At 42.8% G+C, this 24,093-nt stretch overlaps 1 protein-coding gene across 1 annotated transcript in view; it reads right to left on the bottom strand.

Moving 5' to 3' along the window:
• Nucleotides 1-24,093, bottom strand: part of btbd16 (BTB (POZ) domain containing 16) — a 63,087-nt gene that overhangs the window by 1,587 nt on the left and 37,407 nt on the right. Inside the window, exons 5-7 of the mRNA XM_068002281.1 lie at nt 21,668-21,750; nt 15,717-15,818; nt 5,397-5,585 (exon numbers count right to left, since the gene is read on the bottom strand). Coding sequence (XP_067858382.1) covers nt 5,397-5,585; nt 15,717-15,818; nt 21,668-21,750 — 374 coding nt within the window. The remainder of the gene's footprint in view (nt 1-5,396; nt 5,586-15,716; nt 15,819-21,667; nt 21,751-24,093) is intronic.

Genomic DNA, 24,093 nt, shown 5'->3' with positions numbered 1-24,093 from the left:
GTCGACGGGTGTTTTTGTGACTGGAAGGCTGTTTCCAGTGGGGTTCCGCAGGGCTCAGTATTAGGTCCCTTGCTTTTTATGATATATATTAATGATTTGGACTTAAATGTAGGGGGCATGATTAAGAAGTTTGCAGGTGATACAAAAATTCGCCGTGTGGTTGATAGTGAGGAGGAAAGCTGTAGACTGCAGGAAGATATCAGTGGACTGGTCAGATGGGTAGAAAAGTGGCAAATTGAAGTCAATGGGAATCAGGGGAAAACTCTCCAGTGGCTGGAGTCATATCTAGCGCAAAGGAAGATGGTAGTGGTTGTTGGAGGCCAATCATCTCAGCCCCAGGACATTGCTGCAGGAGTTCCTCAAGGCAGTGTCCTAGGCCCAACCATCTTCAGCTGCTTCATCAATGACCTTCCCTCCATCATAAGGTCAGAAATGGGGATGTTCGCTGATGATTGCACAGTGTTCAGTTCCATTCGCAACCCCTCAAATAATGAAGCAGTCCGAGCCCGCATGCAGCAAGACCTGGATAACATCCAGGCTTGGGCTCATAAGTGGCAAGTAACATTCGTGCCAGACAAGTGCCAGGCAATGACCATCTCCAACAAGAGAGAGTCTAACCACCTCCCCTTGACATTCAACGGCATTACCATCGCCGAATCCCCCACCATCAACATCCTGGGGGTCACCATTGACCAGAAACTGAACTGGACCAGCCATATAAATACTGTGGCTACGAAAGCAGGTCAGAGGCTGGGTATTCTGCAGTGAGTGACTCACCTCCTGACTCCCCAAAGCCTCTCCACCGTCTACAAGGCACAAGTCAGGAGTGTGATGGAATACTCTCCACTTGCTTGGATGAGTGCAGCTCCAACAACACTCAAGAACATCGACACCATCCAAGATAAAGCAGCCCGCTTGATTGGCACCCCATCCACCACCCTAGACATTCACTCCCTTCACCACCGGCGCACTGTGGCTGCAGTGTGTACCATCCACAGGATGCACTGCAGCAACTCGCCAAGGCTTCTTCAACAGCACCTCCCAAACCCGCGACCTCTACCACCTAGAAGGACAAGGGCAGCAGGCGCATGGGAACAACACCACCTGCACGTTCCCCTCCAAGTCACACACCATCCCGACTTGGAAATATATCACCGTTCCTTCATCGTCGCTGGGTCAAAATCCTGGAACTCCCTACCTACCAGCACTGTGGGAGAACCGTCACCACCCGGACTGCAGCGGTTCAAGAAGACGGCTCTCCACCACCTTCTCAAGGACAATTAGGGATGGGCAATAAATGCCGGCCTCGCCAGCGACGCCCACATCCCATGAACGAATAAAAAAAAATGGAATTCAATCCGGAGAAGTGTGAGGTAATGCATTTGGGGAGGGCAAACAAGGCAAGGGAGTACACAATAAATGTAAGGATATTGAAAGGTGTGGAGGAAGTGAGGGACCTTGGAGTGCATGTCCACAGATCCCTGAAGGTAGCAGGACAGGTAGATAAGATGGTTAAGAAGGCATATGGAATACTTTCCTTTATTAGCTGAGGCATAGAATAGAAGAGCAGGGAGGTTATGCTGAAACTGTATAAAACACTGGTTAGGCCACAGCTTGAGTACTGTGTACAGTTCTGGTCACCACATCACAGGAAGAATGTAATTGCAATAGAGAGGGTACAGAGGAGATTTACAAGGATGTTGCCAGGACTGGAGAATTTTAGCTATGAGGAAAGATTGGATAGGCTGGGGTTGTTCTCTTTGGAACAGAGGAGGTTGAGGGGAGATTTAATTGAGGTGTACAAAATTATGAGAGGCCGAGATAGAGTGGATTGGAAGGACCTATTTCCCTTAGTAAAGAAGTCAATAAGCAGGGGGCATAGATTTAGTGATTGGTCGAAGGATTAGAGGGGAGTTGAGGAAAATATTTATCATCCAGATGGTGGTGGGGGTCTGGAACTCACTGCCTGAAAGGGTGGTAGAGGCAAAAACCTCAACTCATTTAAAAAGTACCTGGATGTGCACCTGAAGTGACATGACCTACAAGGCTACACATCAAGTGCTGGAAAGTGGGATTAGGCTGGGTGGCTCATTTTCAGCGGGCGTGGACACCATGAGCCAAATGGCCTCCTTCTGTGCCGTAAATTTTCTATGATTCTCTGATAACATCATGATGTCACCACCGAAACATGCTACTGCTGCATTTATTGGCCCCATTAAGATCGGCAGCAGCCAGGAATACTCAGTGAACAAGAGATCTTCCTTGCCACTGGTTAAAAACATTGTCAGGTTTACGTCTGCTACGGTGGTCTATACTGTAGGAGTGGATGGTCGAAGAACAACATAAAAACAGTGTCAGACTTTCCATAAATCACACATAGAGCAATACTCTGTATTCAGTAAATTAAAAAAATTAACATTTCAATTTAACATTTATTGTTGTTGCTATACCTGGTTTCACCATCATCATTTACAATGCCCCCTAGCGGACAATAATATTATAACTAAATTGGCAATGACTGCATCCATTGTACCACATAATGGAATATTAGTTTGTTGATTGTCAATGATTATGTTTAACTTTTTTGAATGAATGGTTACAGCACAGAAGGGGGCCATTTGGCCTGTTGAGTCCATGCTGGCTCTCTGCAAGAGCAATCCAGCTAGTCCCACTCCCCCGCCCTATCCCGTAACCCTGCAAATTTTTCCCCTTCAAGTACTTGTCCAATTCCCTTTTGAAAGCCATGATTGAATCTGCCTCCACCACCCCTCAGGCAATGCATTCCAGAACATATCCACTCACTGTGTAAAAAAGTTTTTTCTCATGTCACCTTTGGTTTTTTTTGCCAATCACCTTAAATCTATGTCCTCTGGTTCTCAACCCTTCCGTCAATGGCAACAGTTTCTCTCTATCTACTCTGTCCAGACCCTTCATGATTTTGAATACCTCTATCAAATCTCTTCTCAACCTTCTCTGCTCTATGGAGAACAACCCCAGTTTCTCCGGTCTATCTACGTAACTGAAGTCCCTCATCCCTGGAATCATTCCAGTAAATCTCTTCTGCACCCTCTCTAAAGGCCTTCACATCCTTCCTAAAGAGCGGTGCCCAGAACTGGACACAATACTCCAGTTGTGGCTGAACTAGTGTTTTATAAAGATTCATCATAACCTCTTTGCTTTTGTACTCTATGCCTCTAACCTCCAAGATCCCATATGCTTTCTCAACCGCTTTCTCAACCTGCCCTGCTACCTTCAATGATTTGTGCACATATACCCCCAGATCTCTCTGTTCCTGCACCCTTTTAGAATTGTACCCTTTGGTTTATATTGCCTCTCCTCGTTCATCCTACCGATATGAAGCACTTCACACTTTTCTGCGTTAAATTTCATCTGCCATGTGTCTGACCATTCCACCAGCTTGTCTATGTCCTCTTGAAGTCCATCACTATCCTCCTCACTGTTCACTGCCCGTCCAAGTTTTGTGTCATCTGCAAATTTGGAAATTGTGCCCTGTACACCCGAGTCCAAGTCATTAACATATATCAAAAAAAAGCAATGGTCCTCGTACCGACCCCTGGGGAACACCACTATATACCTCCCTCCAGTCTGAAAAACAACCATTCACCACTACTCTCTGTTTAGTATTACTTAGCCAATTTCGTATCCATGCTGCCATTGCCCCCTTTATTCCATGGGCCTCAGCTTTGATGACAAGCCTATTATGCGGCATTTTATCAAACGCCTTTTGGAAGTCCATATACACCACATCAACCACATTGCCCTCATCGACCCTCTCTGTTACCTCATCAAAAAACTCAATCAAGCTGATTAAACACGATTTGCCTTTAACAAATCCGTGCTGGCTTTCCTTTATTGATCCACACTTGTCCAAGTGACTGTTAATTTTGTCCCGGATTATTGTTTCTAAAAGTTTCCCCATTACCGAGGTTAAACTGACTGACCCACAGTTGCTGGGTTTATCCTTACACCCTGTTTTGAACAAGGGTGTAACATTTGCAATTCTCCAGTCCTCCGGCACCACCCCTGTATCTAAGGATGATTGGAAGATTATGGCCAGTACCTCCGCAATTTCCACCCTTGCTTCCCTCAGCAACCTAGGATGCATCCCATCCTAACCAGGTGACTTATCTACTTTAAGTGCAGCTAGCCTTTCTAGTACCTCCTCTTTATCAATTTTTAGCCCATCCAGTATCTCAACTACATCTTCGCTTACTGTGATTTTGGCAGCATCTTCTTCCTTGGTAAAGACAGATGCAAAGTACTCAATTAGTACCTCAGCCATGCCCTCTGTCTCCATGCGTAGATCTCCTTTTTGATCCCTAATCGGTCTCAACCTTCCCCTTACTACCCATTTACTGCCACCCCCCACTCCTCCTTTCTTTCCTTCCCTATCTTTCCTGAACACTTTTTTATCAAGGAATATTTAGTACCCAATCCTGCCCTTTTTTGAGCCAGGTCTCCGTTATCACCACAGTATCATATTCCCATGTGGCTAATTGCACTTGCAGCTCACCAACTTTGTTTATTACGCTTCATGCATTTACATACATGCACTGTAAACCTACCTTAGTCGTTCTTGTATTCTCTCTTAGTCTGATCCCATCTAATACCGTACTATTTCTTACTCGAGTGCTGTCTGTCTCTCCCAATCCTTTGTGCACTTTGTTTCTCCTTTCCAATGCTACATCCTGGTACCCATCCCCCTGCCAAATTAGTTTAAACCCTCTCTCACAGAACTAGCGAACCTTCCCGCAAGGACATTGGTCCCAGCTCTGTTGAGGTGCAACCCATCTGGCCTGTACAGGTCCTACTTCCCCCAGAACTTGTCGCAATGCCCCAAGAATCTAAAGCCCTCCCTCCTGCACCATCTCTCCAGCCATGCATTCATCTGCCCTATCCTCCTATTTCTATACTCACTAGCGCATGGCACCGGGAGCAATCTGGAAATTACTACCTTTGAGGTCCTGCTTCTTACTCTCTTTCCTAACTCCCTAAACTCTTCCTGCAGGACCTTATCCCTCTTTCTACCTATGTCGATATGGATCATGACCTCTGGCTGTTCACCCTCCCCTTTCAGAATGTTATGCAGCCGCTCAGTGACATCCTTGACCCTGGCATCAGGGAGGCAACATACCATCCTGGAATTATGTCTGCAGCCTGTCTGTTCCCCTAACTATTGAATCCCCTATCACTATTGCTCTCCTGCCCTTTCCCCTCCCCCTCTGTACAGCTGCGCCACCCATGGTGCTGTGGGACTTGGCTCTGGCTGCACTCCTCAGAGGAACCCTCTCCCTCACCAGAACTTCTACAATTATCGGTAGGATAAAAAAAACCTGTGGGAAATCATTGTTTAAGGCACTGAAATAATAACTTACCTGACTTTGGCAGGACTTTTTGGTAACACCAAATTTCTGGCACAGATGACCAGTACTAAAGACTTGCCATTGTTCATCTACCATTGTCTGCACTTGAATCTCATATTTCACTTCACGTTCGTGTCGTAAGCTGAAAGCATTGCGTTCAGTAATTCCAAAAGGTATACTTGAGTCTGTATGATTTAGTCTCTGGAAATATCAATGAATTTATTTATTTAATATAAGTGAAACCAGAAGGAATTTCTTGCATCTGTGAGGGTTCAGTGAATTTTATTCTCTGAATTTCTAACTGACATGAAAATGCTCAATTAAATGAAGCTAGAACATATTGAAACAGAAGAATACATATATTATTCACCAATTTGTGTAATAAATGCAAATATTGGGCATACCTAACAGTCAATACAGTGCATTAACGGCTCTAATTGTAAAAGCATTTGGCTCGATCTTTTTGTGTGTTAATTTAATAATTACATACAATACTGGCCACTAATATTTTTCTCTCTCTCTATATTGTTTTATTTTTGCAAAAATCAACTGCCTGTCCTTGACTTTGCAGATTTTATTCTTCTGTGAACTGCAAGCATCTTTGCCAAAATAATAGTCAGTAAGGAAAGCCAAAAGTCTCTAGTAACTAGAACAAGTTGATATTACTTCCAGGCCAGTGCAGTCCAACATGCACGCACTCAGGAAAGTACACAATGGTCAAATAAGGGCCTAAACTGTTGCCAGGGTCTAAAAATTAAGATATAAACTTCCCTGCTTCACTTCAATGTACAAATTATGTATGCTAACAGGACCAAATTGAACTTAAGTGTGACGTCTGTTACAGCTAAATGGATTCAGCCACCTGAGCATGACAGAGGAGCAGTGCATCTGAAGGCTCAGACCCACCAGGAAAGCTTTGATGGAGGAGTACTAACTATCCATGAAGAATGCCATAGGGGACATCACGTGTCAGTCACTTTGTTTATCTGCCTTTCTTTCTTGCACAGTGAACGATATGTTTAAAGTAAATTAATTTTATTAAGTTTTTTTAGCACTTGTGATGAATGTATTTAACTGCTGTGATTGCCCCTTGTGTCGGGAATGTCTCCATGTTGCTTGTTGATGTGTACGATACTAAGGGCTGCGGGTTGGCAGCGGGGGGGTCGACTGGGCGCATGGGTAACGCGCCCAGTGAAATCGGGGTGCTCCGCACGCGATCGCAGCTTGATTGAAGGTACCTACCTTTGCTTCCAGGTTTCGCGCTGGAAAGCTGCGCAGCGGGCGGACTGCGCATGCGCAGCATAGGCTGTCAGCCGGAGGAGCCCTATTTAAAGGAGCAGTCCTCCACTGACTGATGCTGCAGAAAATCGGAAAAATTACAGCATGGAGCAGCCCAGGGGGAAGGCTGCTCCCAGGTTTAATGATGCCTTACTCCAGGTATTATTGGATGGGGTGAGGAGGAGGGGGAGGACAGAGATCTTCTCCCCGGCGGGCAGAAGTGGCCTGCCTCTGCCACCAAGAAGGCGTGGCTCGAGGTGGCAGAGGAGGTCACCTGCACCACTAACATATCGCGCACCTGCATACAGTGCAGGAGGCGCTTCAATGACCTAAGTAGGTCAGCCAAAGTGAGTACACTTACTCATTCCCCTGCACTCCGTCTGCCACATCACCGCCCCCACCCCACATCTCCTTCTGCACAGCCAACACTATTCTATCACATCACTCCTCACACCCACTCAAAGCTCATCCTCATGTTACCTGCACTTACTCACCTCGCCAGTACTCATCCCGCCACTACCACTCAACCCAATCCTCATACAATCTCATGGCTCTATCTCATACTCACCCTCTCATGCATCTCTTTCACGGTCAGCCTCACTCAACCTGCCACTACTTGTGCTGCAGCCACAGGGCATGCATCACATATGTGCAGTAGGAAGTGTAAGGCAAACGTGTCGTGAGCATGAAGGAGATGCTCAAGGGTGTTTGAGGGTTTGTCATGGTTTTTACTTATATTTAATTTCTGATCAACTCACACAACATATTATATTGTCACCACTACTGCCACGTCTTTGCGAATCTTGTCTGGTTTGTGCAATAATGTCCTTTCCTGATAATCACTATGAAGACCCACAACTGATACCACCCATTGTGTCACTGCAGAGTGGGTGTAGGTGTATTTGCAGGGCTCTTCTGTGCAGATGACTGAGAGACGTCAGCGATGTTCCTGGTGGCACCCTGGAAGGATGCGAAAGAGAAGTTGTTGAGGGCAGTAGTGACTTTGACAGCGACGGGTAAGAAGATGGTGCTCGGGCCAGCCGGGAGCAGCTCGGCATGAATGAGGCTGCAGATGTCCACGACTATATGTCGAGTGACTCTGAGCCTCCATGTGCACTGCTGCTCAGAGAGGTCCAGGAAGCTGAGCCTCGGTCTGTAGACCCTGTGGCGAGGGTAGTGCCTTCTGCGATGCATCTCTCTCTGCACTGTGTTGTGGAGCTCCACGTGTCAGAGGTGGACGGAGTGGCCGGCGAGGCTGGTGATGCTGTTCGTCCTCTGAGGAGATCATGACTGCAGCTACAGCGGCCCCCATCCAGAAGATGTACGTTTGAGGGGGTCCGCAAGGTAGGTAAATGTGTCTGGACACCGGGGTAAGAGTGCAAGTTTGTGAATTTTGTTAGGAGGAGGGTGGTGGAGGCCAAACTTTGTCCAAAGTGACAGAGTGGCCTCCTGCTATGAGCGAGGGTCTCCCCCCCCGACCTGTCAAATGGACCTTTGCAGCTGCCACAGGCTGATGGCTGCAACACGTCCATTTGAACTGGGAGTGTTTCCTCCAGTACGGGAAACAGTCCCAGTTGACTTGAAAATCCCACCCCTCCTAAAATATCATGTTAACCAGGTCTGTAAACGACCTGAAGTACCTAAATAATTACCTTAAGTGGCATCCTGCCGGCTTTAATTGCCGGCAGGAGTCCCACATGCGGGGGCTGCGCGCGCATGTCAGCGCGTCACTGGGGAACCCGGAAGTCGGCGGGTTGGAGCCGGGCTCCAGACCTGCCCCGAGAATCCCCGATTTTTGCAGCCCCTCGCCACGAATGCACCCGCTTGGGGGTGCAAATGTCGAGCCTTAAGTCTCCCTTAGCCATAAGACCATAAGAGATAGGAGCAGGAGTAGGCCATTCGGCCCCTCGAGCCTGCTCCACCATTTAATGAGATCATGGCTGATCTGATTTTTACCTCAACTCCACTTTCCCGCCCTTTCCCCATATCCTTTGACTCCCTTGCTGATCAAAAATTTGTCTAACTCAGCCTTGAATGTATTCAATAACTCAGCCTCCACAGCTTTTTGGGGTAAAGAATTCCAAAGATTCATGACCCTCTGGGAGAAGAAATTCCTCCTCATTTCTGTCTTAAATGGGCGACCCCTTATTCTGAGACTATGCCCCCTAGTTTTGGATTCTCCCCTGAGAGATAACATCTTCAGCATCCTACCCCATCGAGTCCCCTCGGAATCTTGTATGTTTCAATAAGATCTCCTTTCATTCTTCTAAACTCCAATGAGTATAGACCCAACCTGTTCAATCTTTCCTCATAAGACAACCCTTCCATACCCAGAATCAATCTAGTGAACCTTCTCTGAACTGCCTCCAATGCAAGTATGTCCTTCCTTAAATAAGGGCACCAGAACTGTACGCAGTACTCCAGGTGTGGTCTCACCAGCACCCTGTACAGTTGTAGCATGACTTCCCTGCTTTTATACTCCATCCCCCTAGAAATAAAGGCCAATATTCCGATTGCCTTCCGGATTACCTGCTGCACCTGTATGTTGACTTTTTGTGTTTCATGTACGAGGACACCCAGATCCCTCTGTACCGCAGCATTTTGTAGTATTTCTCCATTCAAATAATATTTTGCTTTTTTATTTTTCCTCTCAAAGTGGATGACTAAGGAGTAGTAGTACTGGTGGGTAGTTGAAAAGCCTTCTGATGATCTGCACGGGATACAGAAGCTCTGTAACCTGTAACAGCGATTAATCCTGTTAGATCTGCATCAGTGCCCAGTGTCTCCTTTTCACTATGGGCTCATTGTTTTCAATGGTGGACCTCACTGTCATTTGTGCAGAGCTGCATGATAACACAGAATTTGTGCTGACATGGGTGCCTGCTGGCTGCTTATGTGCCGCACAATGTCATTGCTCAATTACACACTGCAGTGAAGACAACAATGCATCCACCCTAATTATACCATCTTTCATTGGTCACGTGTATGGAGGCAAGTGACTCTTCAACATGGGTCTGGTGTTGCATCATCCTCCATTGAAAAGCAGGCCCAGTCAGATGCTGTTGAAATTCAGGAGGGGTACTCAGCATGCTGGATCTCGCCCTGCCTGCCCAAGCTGAATCCTTATCGACTCCTGATGGGGCACTTAGCAACTCACAGGTACTCCTGACTCACCAGTTTTCGGTGACTCACCCTGTGGTTCTTCCTCAACTTGACTATGATCTTCGCTTGCAGTGCGTGTATCTGTGCAAGTGATTGTTTCAAGTTGGAGAGAAGATGATTGATATTTAGGTTAGCAGTGTTCAGGTGTCCCTTAGGGACCACTAAGTTCTCCTTGCTCTGTAAAGAAAGCAGATGGTACATTGAATATGTGAACACACTTATCCATTTGGGTACTGAAGTGTCATTATATACAGTTCTGTGCACTTTTGCACAATCAGTGTGTATGAACAAATTGATGTAACATATCTTGCAAATCAAATATCAGATGATTACATACCAGTACTTCCATGCATCTTTCAAATCTCCATAATTCAAATGTCTTGTAGATTGTCCAAATAATTCAACTATTCTTCTCTCGTACATATTGAGTTATATGATCCACCATTTGTTGAGCGTTACGGGCCTGGTTATATGCCAGCTTTGCCTTTAAGCATAAGAGTTGTGGGGATTGAGACAGGATTATTTGGACCATGGAAACTCCTTCATGTAGTACATTCTCTTCCCCATCACAACATATATAACTTTTTCACTTCGACAACCTTACTTGCCATCTCCTTATCAACATTTCTCCATCAATGTTGTATTTTTACATGTTTGTCTTTAACCCTGCTGTTTTCCTTCATGTCCATATGTTGTTTGTGCTCCTACCTTATGCCTTATGTGTGCCCACTTTTTTTTAAGTTGCACAATTTCTTCCAGACCTCCTGCTGAATTCTCCAAATTGACAGGGAGTTCATTCTTTCAGTATCAAATTGCCATGCTAAGTTGCCTCCTTTGCATGTTTCGAGTGAGGGCTGCCCTCACCCAAATCTGTTTATGGTGGTTCATTACATTGGTTACCAGTGCGTCCAGGGCCTGGTCCGAAAAAACTTGAACACTGACAAACTTTGCCACATGTTCGGTCTGTTAACTGCTTGAGAAGCATTAAAGATCATATTACAGATACATTGTGATTGGCTATTATTTTTCATTACTACTAATAAAATTACATTCTCCAAAAACAATCACTACAAAGCTATGCAATTCTGTGATTTTATTAAGAGATCATAAACTGCAAAGAAAAGTGGACATTTTTCCTCTTGTGTTTTTTTCAAACAGAGGAAATTATAGGCCAACATGGCACTGCTTTATTTCTGCAATGAGATGCAGAGGTAGGACAGCCAAAGAAAAGCAGGGAAGAACCAGTAATCATAATCCAAAATATGCACTGAAAGTTCATGCTAGGTTAGTAAATTATATTCTTGAGTTTTGTTATCTCTACATTGAAATAACTTGGCACAACCATATCAAAATTAATGTTTGGCTAACCTTGATACTAAAAAGCAACTAGAATTAGGACCTCTTACAAATTCAATTTGCTAATTTTGTTCTGTACAGGCAGGGTTAACTATGCATAATATTTGTCTGTTTGCTTAGGAAGTGCATTCAATTTTTCCTGCAGTTGCTTCCGAAGGAAGTTTTGTGCTGTTTTGAAGGTAACATTGGGCAAGCTGCCACTGTTACTACAGGCCTGATTTGGTCACCTGTGAGAACTTCTTGATTCGTGATTGGTGGGGAGAACTTAAGTTCCAGAACCACATCTGGAGAGAAGCTTAAGAAACCATTGTTACTTCTTCCAGTAAGATGGCAGATTGTGTCCTTTAAGGACTTAGTAAAATTCCTAAGACCCTGTTAGTTAACTGTTCCATGCCTGAATGCTGAAAATCTATTTTTGTCTAGATGTCTACTTCAACTTCGCACATCACATTGATTAGTGGCAAACTCTTCATTCAATTCTTGATATTTTAGGGCAAGTGTCTCCTTTCATAGAATTAATTACCCATGAGAATTTGGAGCACTGTGAGTGGGCAGATGATGTTTTTTTTAAAGTCCATGGTCCTGTTCCAGTGTCCAGGCGCTTTTAACTTCTGAGGGTACATCTTACAAGCCTCCATGCTAGGAGCAGAGTCTCACTGGGGGCCACAATCTCTTGTAAGTTTGTACACTAGGGGTGAAGCAATGCTTCAATTTGCAGCAAAGACTTTTGTGGCTGTAGGGGAGGTTACCTGGCAAAGCCTCAGTAGAAGCTCAAAATTATTCACTTAGAGCCTATCAGTATTTTACTTCAGAGGACTTTGCCCTGGTACTGACTTCACCCATATAAAATGGGTATACCAAGAAATTTGTGACTTGATTTATTCCAACTGCTTCCATAAATGGAAATAGTTGTTGCATGACTGCTGTTCAAAGTTTCAATTTTTTTTAGGCTTTGCGAATAGCTCTTGCTGCTGGAGGAGGTTACAGAAATAGGGAGGGGCGAGGCCATGGAGGGATTTGAAAACAAGGAATGGAATTTTAAAATCAAGGTATTGCCTCATCGGGAGCTAATGAAGGTCAGTGTCCACAGGGGTGATGGTTGAACAGGACTTGGTGCGAGTTAGGATACCGGCAGCAGAGTTTTGGATGAGCTCAAGTGTACAGAGGGCAGAAGATGGAAGGAGAGCATTGGAATAGTCCAGTCTGAAGGTAACAAAAGCATGGATAAGGGTTTCATCGAGTTACATCAAGTCTACAGCATAGAAACAGGCCTTTTGGCCCAACTGGTCTTTGGATGAGCTCAAGTTTACAGAGGGTGCAACTTGGGAGACTGGCCAGGAGAGCATTGGAATGGTCGAGTCTAGAGGTAACAAAGGCATGGTAACAAAGCAATGAAGGTTATCAAAATATTATGCTTTTATGCTTCTGGATCCCTCTAAGCTGTCAGAGGCGACATCTACCAGATCAGCCAATCTGTAGTGCAGTTTGGAGTCTTTACTTGAGAGTGGCTTCACGTATTAAGCAAGTAACAAATGCTATGTTTGCAAGGAGCAACATCTTCATCACTGTCTTTGTAGAGAGAGGCAATAGCTGGACAGGCACAAAACTTTTACCAGCTGGCAGGGTTTTTTGAGTGCAGAACATCATAATTGGCACTCATGGGGAGTCACAGCTTCTCATATCAACCCAATGGCCAACATTAATAGAAAGAGTTTCCTCTCAATTAATATTCAAGTGGTGTTTGACTATAGTAACATCGTTATGTATGTCAATAGCCATTATCCAGTAAGCAGACAATATTCCTTCATAACATGGAATATTACATTCCCTGTGTTATTTGATGGATGGATAGGAAGATCAGGGCTATCCTCTCCAGGCATGGCAGTTGCTCCCACTGAGAAACCCCTTAGCAGAGAAACGCCTTAGCAGCTGCTTCCTGTTCCTCAGCAACCACCTCCACTTGCAAGACAAGTGCGCCATGCAGCTTTGACACAATGAAACAGTCTATGTACCACCACCACAACCTCCCCTTTAAATGATAAGGTGTAGTCCTTTGAGAGCTGTCATCTCGCTGGCTTTTCTGTCCCCCAGCAAAGTTACTATCTAGGCATGTTTTTGTGCACTGGGAGCCTATTCAAATTAGGGGGAGGTACAAATTTTGCAAAATTAGATGAGACCAAGTCTTTTGAGCTGTTGATATAAACACATACACACAAGCATATGCACATGCAAACACCACAGTCCAGTTTAAACACAATTTTGCTGTCATCTCAAAATTGGGGCTCTGAAGTAGTATTTAAATTCCAGCTCTCTTTTCCTACACAAGGCCTGGAACGTCCTGGAAAGTTTCGGTGTAACGGCGTTGTAATAGCAGAGTTTTACCACTTTCTTCGAGGAAATTTGTGCGTAACCGATTTACGCTGGTTCTACGCTGACACACCGCTGTGTGAGAATTTCCTTGATTGTTTGCGCTGCTTCCGAGATATACCCGACAAAACCCTCTGCCACTCATTTAAAAAGCTCTACCTCTCATGCAAGAGACCAGATTATGCAAGTTTCCTGGATGTGCACAAATAATATGCTGTTTTAGATTTACACCCAAAGATTTAGACACATCATGGCCCAAAGTCACCTGGTATTGGCATAACTGAGATTTCTAGATTTCGATAGCGATTAACTTGGCATTTTTTTTAAAACAAATTCGTATTGGGACCTGCACTATATTTAACCAAAGTGCTGTCAGTCTCTGTGCACCCGAAACTTTTCAGACCTCTGACCTCCCCCCCTCCCCCAGCCCCGCCCCAACGCAGACAGAAGGACGAAGCAGCTAGAATTGCCTTCCCAATGGGCATACCCCGTTCTGCATAATAAAAGAGAGGAAGAAAAGCAACACAGGTAAGAGATTCTGAGAATGAGGCGCTATTACAAAAGACAGCAGCCCGATACAGTTCCCCGATTGGTGGCGCTGCATTTGCGCTTGCTTGACGGTGGTTTTTATGTTCCGAGATAGGCAAATGAGCTCCGCAGGAAATTTGGGCGTAAGATCCCGTCAGCAAGATTGGCATGGAAACCAATATAAATTTCAGGACAATATCTGTGTAAGTGTGATCCAGGAAATTCTTGACCAAGTTGTATCTCTTTACCCGGGTTGTCTCTCCTGGTGCCATAGATTCTCCTTCAAAGTTTCATTGCCAGTTCGTAACAATTCCTCCTCTTTATCAATAAGCATACTTTCCTAAAGCCTCGTTTTGCTTTTTGTACCTTTTACCTATCATTTTTTCTTTTGCACAGGTCTGCTCATGACAATGTTTATTTATAAATGGCACAGGTGGAGAGGAGGACATTAAAGCAAATTTATGCAAGATACTATGCCCAAAATACTAAGTCATGGTTTTAACATTAGAAAACATGGAAAAAGGTCTTTCAGCCTATCGAGCCTGTTTTCTCCACAGAGATACCAGGCATGAGATACTCCCTGCCCCCAAATGCAGTCAAGCAAAACTCCAGAACATTTATCCAGCCTTACAATCCACATTATGGACCTTGGATATTTGCTTTCCAATGACATGACAGTTACATGACCACAGTAGCTCATGTTCAATCAATCATTTCCAACTATACTCATCCACATAACCTTCAATTGCATCCCTTAACAGATATTTATCTAGCTCTTTAAAGGAATGAATTGCTGCAGGATCAACTACTTTTGCTGGGAATGTTCCATTTATCCACTAATCCACCAACCTTGGAGGGTAAATATTCTTCTGCCGCCTGGTCTCACTTGAAGGTGGTTAATTTTGTATTATGTTTGTCTATTTCTATGCTCAGAGACCATGTTATATAGCCTGTTGATATTTACATTATCCATAGCTCTGTGTTTATTAAATACCAATAAAATGACACAGTAAAAATAAAATAAGACATACTGCCAGGAACTTTCCCTTCAGTAGGCTGAATAGTTTTTCCACTGCCATAGTGGTATTTGTAATCTGGGAACAAACACTGCAATGTAACTAAGCAAGTTTCACCCTGGACCAGTGCCAAATTTGGAATTACCACCAGAGATTCTCAAAGGGCATGTTACCAGTGCTTGTGAAAAACAATCATTTTCTATCAACGCGCTGATGAGCAGACACTGGCTTAAACTGTATTTTAGTTATTTGTGGAAAATAGCCACAATGTGAAGAAAGGGGTGGATATGACATTAATCTAATCAACTGTTCATGTCTGTCTGTTGTACCTATCTAAATGCTACATGTTGGACAATCATTCTGAAATGCAATCGTGATGGAAGAAATCTGGTACTACAAGTTACAGTGGAAACATGGCTCCCTTATTATTATATCAGCTTACTTTATTACAACCAGCTGATACGGTAGTTTTACTTCACATTAGAGTCATCTGTTCCTACAGTTTCCATCCTATAATTTTAATGTGAAAATAATAAAGCGACTGCTCTAAAAGGAATACTTTCCATAAAGGGTCTAAATACAATCCAGCAGTTTACAGGCTAAAAAAATGTAATTGTTACCATACCTGCATGAAAAAGCTGTAACTGGACCCTTTCTTTTCTTGAATAGCTTTGAGTTCAAAATAAAATCCACAGTGTGAAATCATTTCTGAATGGTACCATGGCTCCTGTTTACACATAAGAATCAAAACAAGTTGGTACTGAATATAAAAGCACCTGTTATTTCCAACAGCATCAAAGTTACTTAAAGAATAGACAACTTCAGTATGCAACATTACACAAATGGTTCATGTTGTTGCTGTTATCAAGCCACAGCTGCTCACATGATCAAGCCAAATTTCAACCCTTACTTGCGTACATTAAGTTAGGGAACAAAAAGGCTGCCCACTGTTTAAAGTTCCAAAATAACAGCCTGTTTCCAACGTTGGTGGAAAATGTGTCAGGTGTGTGTTTTAATGCTTGATTCCCAACCATAACAAAATTACTCAACAAAGAATTTTTACTTTGAGTCCTCAATTTGTGTGGTACACCAACTAACCCAGAAGATGAGACACTTAATAGTCTAGCGTCTCATATTGCAGTAGTAACACATCTCTGATGTATTAATCTCTCTCAAATAGAACAAGCGTTACTATCGAAGCTGCAATAGGATTAATGGAGTTTTCATTTCAAGGTGTGTTGCTTCAAATTTTCTTTCCATATTCTATGTTTCTGTACCTATGAAGACTGCCTTCAATGCTCAATAGCAGGAAACGGATAGCCATGATGTCAGGTGGTGTGCAAAGCATACCAACAAGTCCTGTCGCTCTGCTACTCATCAGGTCTCCTGTACCAGGCAATCATAATAATGATAACAATACCTAGATAAAATTATGCTGCAGTTAACTCCACTTGTGAGCACCTGATAGCGAAATATTTGTTAATCGGAAAGAGTTCTCCATTGAGTTGTTATCTTGATCGTGTTTTTTTTCCAAAATTTATTTTTTTGAATTTATTTCTACATAGTCATGCTTGGTATCTCTGTGGAGAAAACAGGCTCAATAGGCTGAAAGACTTTTTTCCATGTTTTCTAATGTTAAAACCATGATTTCGTACTCTGGGCATAGTATCTTGCATAAATTTGCTTTAATATCTTCCCCTCCACCTGTGCCATATTCAATAGTCACTGTGCAGTTTAAAACATGATACTTATGGAGATATACAGAGGAATATATTGGTGTGTTAACAATGTTGATACATTGTGCGCATGCTAGGAGCAGTCGCTGTTGGGTGACTAGACTAGTTCTACTGGGGATAGGGGATAGGGCGGGGGGAATGGGACTAGCTGGATTGCTCTTGCATAGAGCCAGCGTGGACTCAATGGGCCGAATGGCCTCCTTCCCTGCTGTAACCTTTCTATGATTCTATGATTCTATGGTGCATTTTGCTACAGGTGTTAGTTATGAGAGTTTGCTTCCATATTTCTCCCCATTCTCCTTCTATTATCTAGGTCTCGCTCCCAAACCTCTTTGAGGCCTTCAGTGTTGTCATATGATCTGGAAGCAAGCATGGTACCGAAAGTGGAGATGTGCCACAGGTGTTTGATGGCGAGTGGAGGCTCAGTTCCAAGGGGTTTGTCTCTCGTAGGAGTTTTTCAAACATAATTGGGTCTTGGAGAAGGTGTTTAATTTGAAGGTAGTGGAATAGATTCGGTGGGTGAGATGGATCTTGTCTGTCAGTTATTGGAAGGGCATAATCTACCCTTTGTCAAGATGTTGACTTAGTCTGGTCATGTCTTTGTTGTGTCAAGTTAGGAACCCACCTGTGGCAAATACATCTGGAAATTCCTAATCCAGATTGGGGAAAGGACCAACAGGCCCTGAAGGGTTTCCAGGGAGATGCAGATCTCTTTCCAGATAATTGTAAACAATTTTACAACACCAAGTTATAGTCCAGCAATTTTATTTTAAATTCACAAGCTTTCGGAGATTTTCTCCTTCCTCAGGCAAATGTTTTTGGCAAAACTTTCCAGATAGTTAGCATCGCCGTTATTATCAGGTGTTTTGGGCCCCCGTCGACCTTCTCTGGGGGTCTTTGAAGGGCAGGCTCTGGGAAACTGTGGTTTCCATGCCTGTCCACAGGTTGTGAGACAGTCCAGGTTGCAGGCTATTCCCTGAAATTGGGCTGCCTAAAATTTGGAAAGCTAAGCCCTTTTTCATGCTTTGAGGAGTTGCAGGCATCTGAGCATAGTCACAGCTTCTCATTGGCCCACAGAAACCCAGCCGTGTGAACATCAAGGTCCGAACCTAGAATAACTGCATTGGGTCCCTGATTGACAGCATCTGAAATAGGTAGAAGAGGCTGGGAGCAGGTTCATTTATACTGCACTTGCCTCTTTAGGAGAGATTTTTAAGGTTTTTTCAATCTTCCAGCTCAGCAAGCATGCTGGCCAATGTTGAGGGGCAAGTATTTTTTTGTACAGATCGGTGAATTACTGTTATCCTTGGGTATCTGAAGCTTGATGATAGATTTGATCTGATGAGTCACCATCCCTATTTATAAAATCCTCTGGAAATATACTTTCCTGCTTCAAGCATCTGATTTATTGGATTATTTTCAGTTACAGGGTACTTCCTGTCTAAGAATATCACAAAGGAATTCATGGCAGGCTAAATAAAATGGACTTCCTCAGTGGTCTAAATGAGTCAGATTCAATCTATTCCCAGGACAGCCCAAGCACCTGTGAGGGATAACATACTTCTTCCACAAGTGGATTGTATTAGCAGGTAGCAAAACTACTTTAACATGATTCTGCTAATATTATATACGTAGAGACGTGCGCTGCAGCCCATTGTATCCTGTTCCATGTTCTCTTTCTTGACCCTGGCCTGAGCTGAGGAAAATTCTCTTCGACCCTTCTAAATCAATTTAGCCCCGGGACAGTAAATACCACACATTCGCTCTTTACAAATTCGCTCTCTACAGCGTCTGTTTTACCTTCCCTCTTCTGAGCTTGAGTCAGTGGCTTCTGGTTGGAGTTGTAATGATGTCAAAAAATTTATTAGGGGTTGGTTTATCATGTATTGTTATTGTATACCTTCACTGTTTCAAATAGACATGTATGCTATATAAGCAAGAAAGGTAAAAACTCTAATTCAATGCATAGTTACAATACTATAATGCATCTAATAAAATGAATTATAGCACGTTTGCAGCATGTTTCTCTTATAAAAATTCTGAGTTCAATGATAGAAATTGGTCAGGTTATAATAATAGCATGTTATATGTAGAGCAGTATTATTTCCCAGTAATTCACTCAAGATTAACTCTTGTAGTGACTATATCACAAGTTTATTCTTTCAGTGAGGACATGATCCATCAGCTGAATATGAAATGGTATATTTAGATTTCCAGAAAGTTTTCAATCAAGTTCCCATGAAAAACTGCAACTTAAACTGAAATCGATATAAATTCAAGTAAAATCTGGATGTGGATAAGAAATTGGCTAAAGGAGGGAAGTAGTGAGCACTTATTGGGGGACTGATGTCAGGGTGAGGGAAAGGACTCAGTGGAGTTCCCCAGCAATTGATACTGGGGGCCTACTGCTCTTAATCTACTTTAATGACGGATTCAGAAACTCAATGGGGTAGATTTTCAACTTGCTGCCCCTATCCTCAAGATCACAAGATAAATAGAGATGAGGGAAATCTTTTGACCTATGGTAGTTCATCCATCGTGATAAAATAAATGTGCAGGCACCTTATCAGGTCATCTAACTGCATTTTGAATAAATCAAAAGGTTTTCATATCCACTAACCTATCTGGCAGATAATTTCAATGTTGATCATTCTTGGCATTTATCTCTATTTATCTTGTGATCTTGAGGATAGCATCTAACTGGCAGCTAGTATTGCCCATATGGCAATTGAATGTCAGACTTGTTTTTTGTATTCTAAATAATATTGCTATGTATAGTATAAAAATATCATCTTGAGTTCAGATAACAAACCACTCACGCCTCACTTTTTCAGTTTATGATATCTGAACTGCTCAGACAGCTTTCTTGCAATTGTTCCCATTTACCTGTTACTGCCGATATAATGGTCCCAGAAATTTGTAAAGTTGACAAAACATTTAATGAAAATGACCAAATTACAATTTTGTAAATACTCATCACATGGGATTGTGAGAACAATGATACTGCGTTGTTACTGGGTCAAAATCCCAGTAAACGAGAGCCCCAGTTATGCTATAACAAATTATGCAATTTATTTTTAAGCAATATAAGCAGGCAACAATAGTAATTCTGCTTGCTCTCATGGTTGAATGGGAAGCAGGGCTTTGCACGCATGTGGGGCAATGATTACTACCTTCTGACTGATGAGTAAGTTTCTAATAATTGGAAAGAGTTGATGCAATAGAAACTGAATATCAGACCAGCAGGCCCTCTAAGCTTTTAAAAATTAACCAGTTCATTATACACTGACTGCAGTTATACCACAGTCAGTGCACAACACTAACCAAAAGACGATCTCTTCCAGGTGGACTCAATACTGGTATTAAATGTTCAGCATCTACAACATGTCAGTATTAATCTCTACGATTGGCAGTGGTGTGACATCAAAATCCTGCTGCACTGACACCAAAGATGCAGTATAAATGTGCTATTATAGTCAATAGACTACAAAGCTACAAGGAAATAATACATGTGTTTTAGCAACTTCTACTAATTTTCTGGGACTATTATGGAGACAATAATAGGTGGATGGGGGCAATTGCAAGAAAGCTGTGAGAGTTTCAGATATCATAAACTGGAGGAGCAAGGCTTGAACTTGTCATCTGAACCCAAGATAACAATTTTATTGTCAGATTCAACAAGCTAAATTGCAGAAAAAAAATTAAATATTCATTTTTCAGAAATGCACATAATTTTGGATAGCCTTGTTTATTGTAGCTATTCTTTATACCTCTGTAATGATAAAACCAAATCGGATTGCTTCAGAAGAAAAGTATTTCAGACATAGCATGTCTCCACCATGTTGTAGCTGTAATGTGAATGAAAACATTCAGTCCTTACAATATGGTCTTTCATAATATCATTATAATTAATTCTATGATCTCACACTGAATCATATGGTCGTTCAGACACATTCCCATTGTTCTAACACAAATTATCACAAATATTTTTGTTGAACAGAAACTGAGCTAGACAATCGGTATTCCCAACATCACAATTTGAAGATCATTTGAGATGCATATTGTTTTATTTATCTTTTAAAAACTTGACATTTTTGCTATGTTACAGCTACTCCGTAGACTATATAGTCCTACCCTTTGTGTGAAAAAGTGCTTCCTGATTTCACTCCTGAATGCCCAGCTCTAATTTTAAGATTTTGCCCCCTTGTTCTGGATTCCTTCAGCAGAGGAAATAGCTTCTTTGTACCTATTCTATCGAATGCCTTTATCATTTTAAACACCTCGATTAGATCATCCCTTAAACCTTTTAAGCTCAAGGGAATACAAGACAAGTTTATGCAACCTCATAAGGCCTCATAAATTAACTCTTTAAACCCTGGGATCATTCTGGTGAATCTGTACTGTACCTATTCCAAAGCCAATATATCTTTCCTGAGTTTGGTGCCTAAAACTGAACAGAGTTCTCCAGATGGGGTCTGACCAAGGCTCTGTATGACTGAAGCATCACTTCCTCACTTTTGAATTTCAATCCTCTTGAGATAAAGGCCAATGTTCCATTCATCTTTTTGGTTACTTTTTCTACCTGTGCACCAGCTTTTAGTGATTTGTGTACATAGAAATCTAAATCTCTTTGCTCCTCCACAGCTCCTAGTCTCTCGCCATTAAGAAAATATTCAAATTTGTCTTTCTCAGATACAAAGTGGATAACATTCAGTGATTGATTTCTGAAATGAACTTGCCATCTCCAGACAGTAATTACAGAAGGATCACTAGCCTGAACCTTATAACGATTCCTGACTGTGATTAGAGTTTCAGTTTGAAGGCTGACATACTGACTCACTGCATAATAGTTGTGGGTGAGAGTTTGCAACAGCCAGGCCCGTGGCAACAAATCGATCTGCTGTAGCTCCTCAAGCTGCCGAGCTGATAAAGAGGAAAAAAGAAGTCAGTAATTAGAACATATGTCAATAATCAAGCACCTACTTAATGCTGAGTCAAAACACTTTAACAGCACTGAATGTGAATCATTTCCTTAGTGAAATTCCTGTGTTACTTATGTATGCTGCATTATATAGTAATATGTCAACTAATGACATTTTGTGGCTAAATAATAGTTTTGCCTGGCAGAAAGACAGACAGGAAATATGCAATTATCATACTTTGCATTCAAAATAGTTTGGGACTTGCTATAATGTTATCTCCTGTATTACATCGAAATATAATTTACGAGAAATTCCACCTCTCTAACATCGCCCATCTTCACCCTGCCTCAGCTCATCTGCTGCTGAAACCCTCATCCATGACTTTTGTCACCTCTGGACTTGACTATTCCAATGCTCACCTGGCCTCCCATCTTCCACCCTCCATAAACTTGAGCTCATCTAAAACGCTGCTGCCCATACACTAACTCGCACCAAGTCCCGTTTACCCATCACCCCTCTGCTCACTGACCTACATTGGCTCCCGGTCTGGGAATGCCTCAATTTTAAAACTCTCATCCATGTTTCCAAATCCCTCCATGGCCTCGCCCCTCCCTAACTCCATAACCTCCTCCAGCCCGACAACCCTCCGAGATCTCTGTGCTCCTCCAATTCTGGCCTCTTGCGCATGCCTGATTTTAATCTCTCCACCATTGGCGGCCGTGGCTTCAGCTGCCTAGGTCCTAAACTCTGGAATTCCCTCTCTAAACCTCTCTACCTCTCTCTCCTCCTTTAAGACGCTCCTTAAAACCCACCTCTTCAACCAAGCTTTTGGTCACCTGTCCAAATATCTCCTTATGTGGCTCGGTGTCAAATTTTGTTTGATAATGCTCCTGTAAAACGCTTTGGGACATTTTACGACGTTAAAGGTGCTATAAAAATGCATGTTGTTGTTGTTGTTGTTGTTGTTGTTGTTGTTGTTGTGACATAAAAATAAGACGCTGTGATTCAGAGTTGCACAGTTGATTCTCAATTTATCTAATAATCATATACTACTACTATCAAGTACAGTTATACCTTAGGAAAGACAGTTATATTATATGCAACAATTAGTTTAGTTGTAGTAAAACATAAATTAGGGGGAAATTAAAGATATACAATGAAAACTCATCGACCAAGTTTATTAATACAGAGCCTCTAGTTATAACAAATATCTTTCCGACTCTGGCAAAGTCCCATTAAAGTTTATGGGGGTACTCTCGTAGAAACATAGAAAATAGGAGCAAGAGTAGGCCATTCGGCCCTTCAGGCCTGCTCCGCCATTCTAAATGATCATGGCTGATCGTCAGTACCCTGTTCCCGCTTTTTCCCCATATCCCTTGATCCCTTTAGCATTAAGAAATATATCTATCTCCTTCTTGAATACATCTAATGACTTGGCCTCCACTGCCTTCTGTGGTAGAGAATTCCACAGGTTCACCACCCTCTGAGTGAAGAACTTTCTCCTCATCTCGGTTCTAAATGGCATACCCCGTATCCTGAGACTGTGACCCCTGGTTCTGGGCTCCCCAGCCATCGGGAACATCCTCCCTGCATCTAGTCTGTCTAGTCCTGTTAGAATTTTATATGTTTCGATGAGATCACCTCTCATTCTTCTAAACTCTAGTGAATATTGTCCTAGTCGACCCAATCTCTCCTCATACGTCAGTCCTGCCATCCCAGGAATCAGTCTGGTAAACCTTTGTTGCACTCTCTCCATGGCAAGGATATCAAATCCTCGGATAAGGAGACCAAAACTGCACACAATACTCCAGATGTGGTCTCACCAAGGCCCTGTACAACTGCAGTAAGACATCCCTGCACCTGTACTCAAATCCTCTTGCAATGAATGCCAACATACCATTCACCTTCCTAACTGCTTGCTGCACCTGAATGCTCGCTTTCAGCGACTGGTGTACAAGGACACCCAGGTCTCGTTGCACCTCCCCTTTTCCCAAACTATCACCGTTCAGATAATAATCTGTCTTTCTGTTTTTACAACCAAAGTGGATAACCTCACATTTATCCATGTTATACTGCATCTGCCATGTTCTTGCCCACTCACCCAACTTGTCTAAATCACAATGGAGCCTCTTTGCATCCTCCTTACAGCTCACATTGCACCCCAGCTTTGTGTCATCTGCAAACTTGGAAATATTACATTCCATTCCTTCATCCAAATTATTGATATATTTTGTGAATAGCTGGGACCCAAGCACTGATCCCTGCGGTACCCCACTAGTCACTGCCTGCCACCCGGAAAAAGACTCGTTTATTCCTACTCTCTGTTTCCTGTCTGTCAACCAAT

Source organism: Heptranchias perlo, chromosome 21 (assembly GCF_035084215.1).
Source record: "Heptranchias perlo isolate sHepPer1 chromosome 21, sHepPer1.hap1, whole genome shotgun sequence".
In the NCBI taxonomy this organism is placed as follows: domain Eukaryota; kingdom Metazoa; phylum Chordata; class Chondrichthyes; order Hexanchiformes; family Hexanchidae; genus Heptranchias; species Heptranchias perlo.
This window is presented reverse-complemented; position numbering and strand designations above follow the sequence as displayed.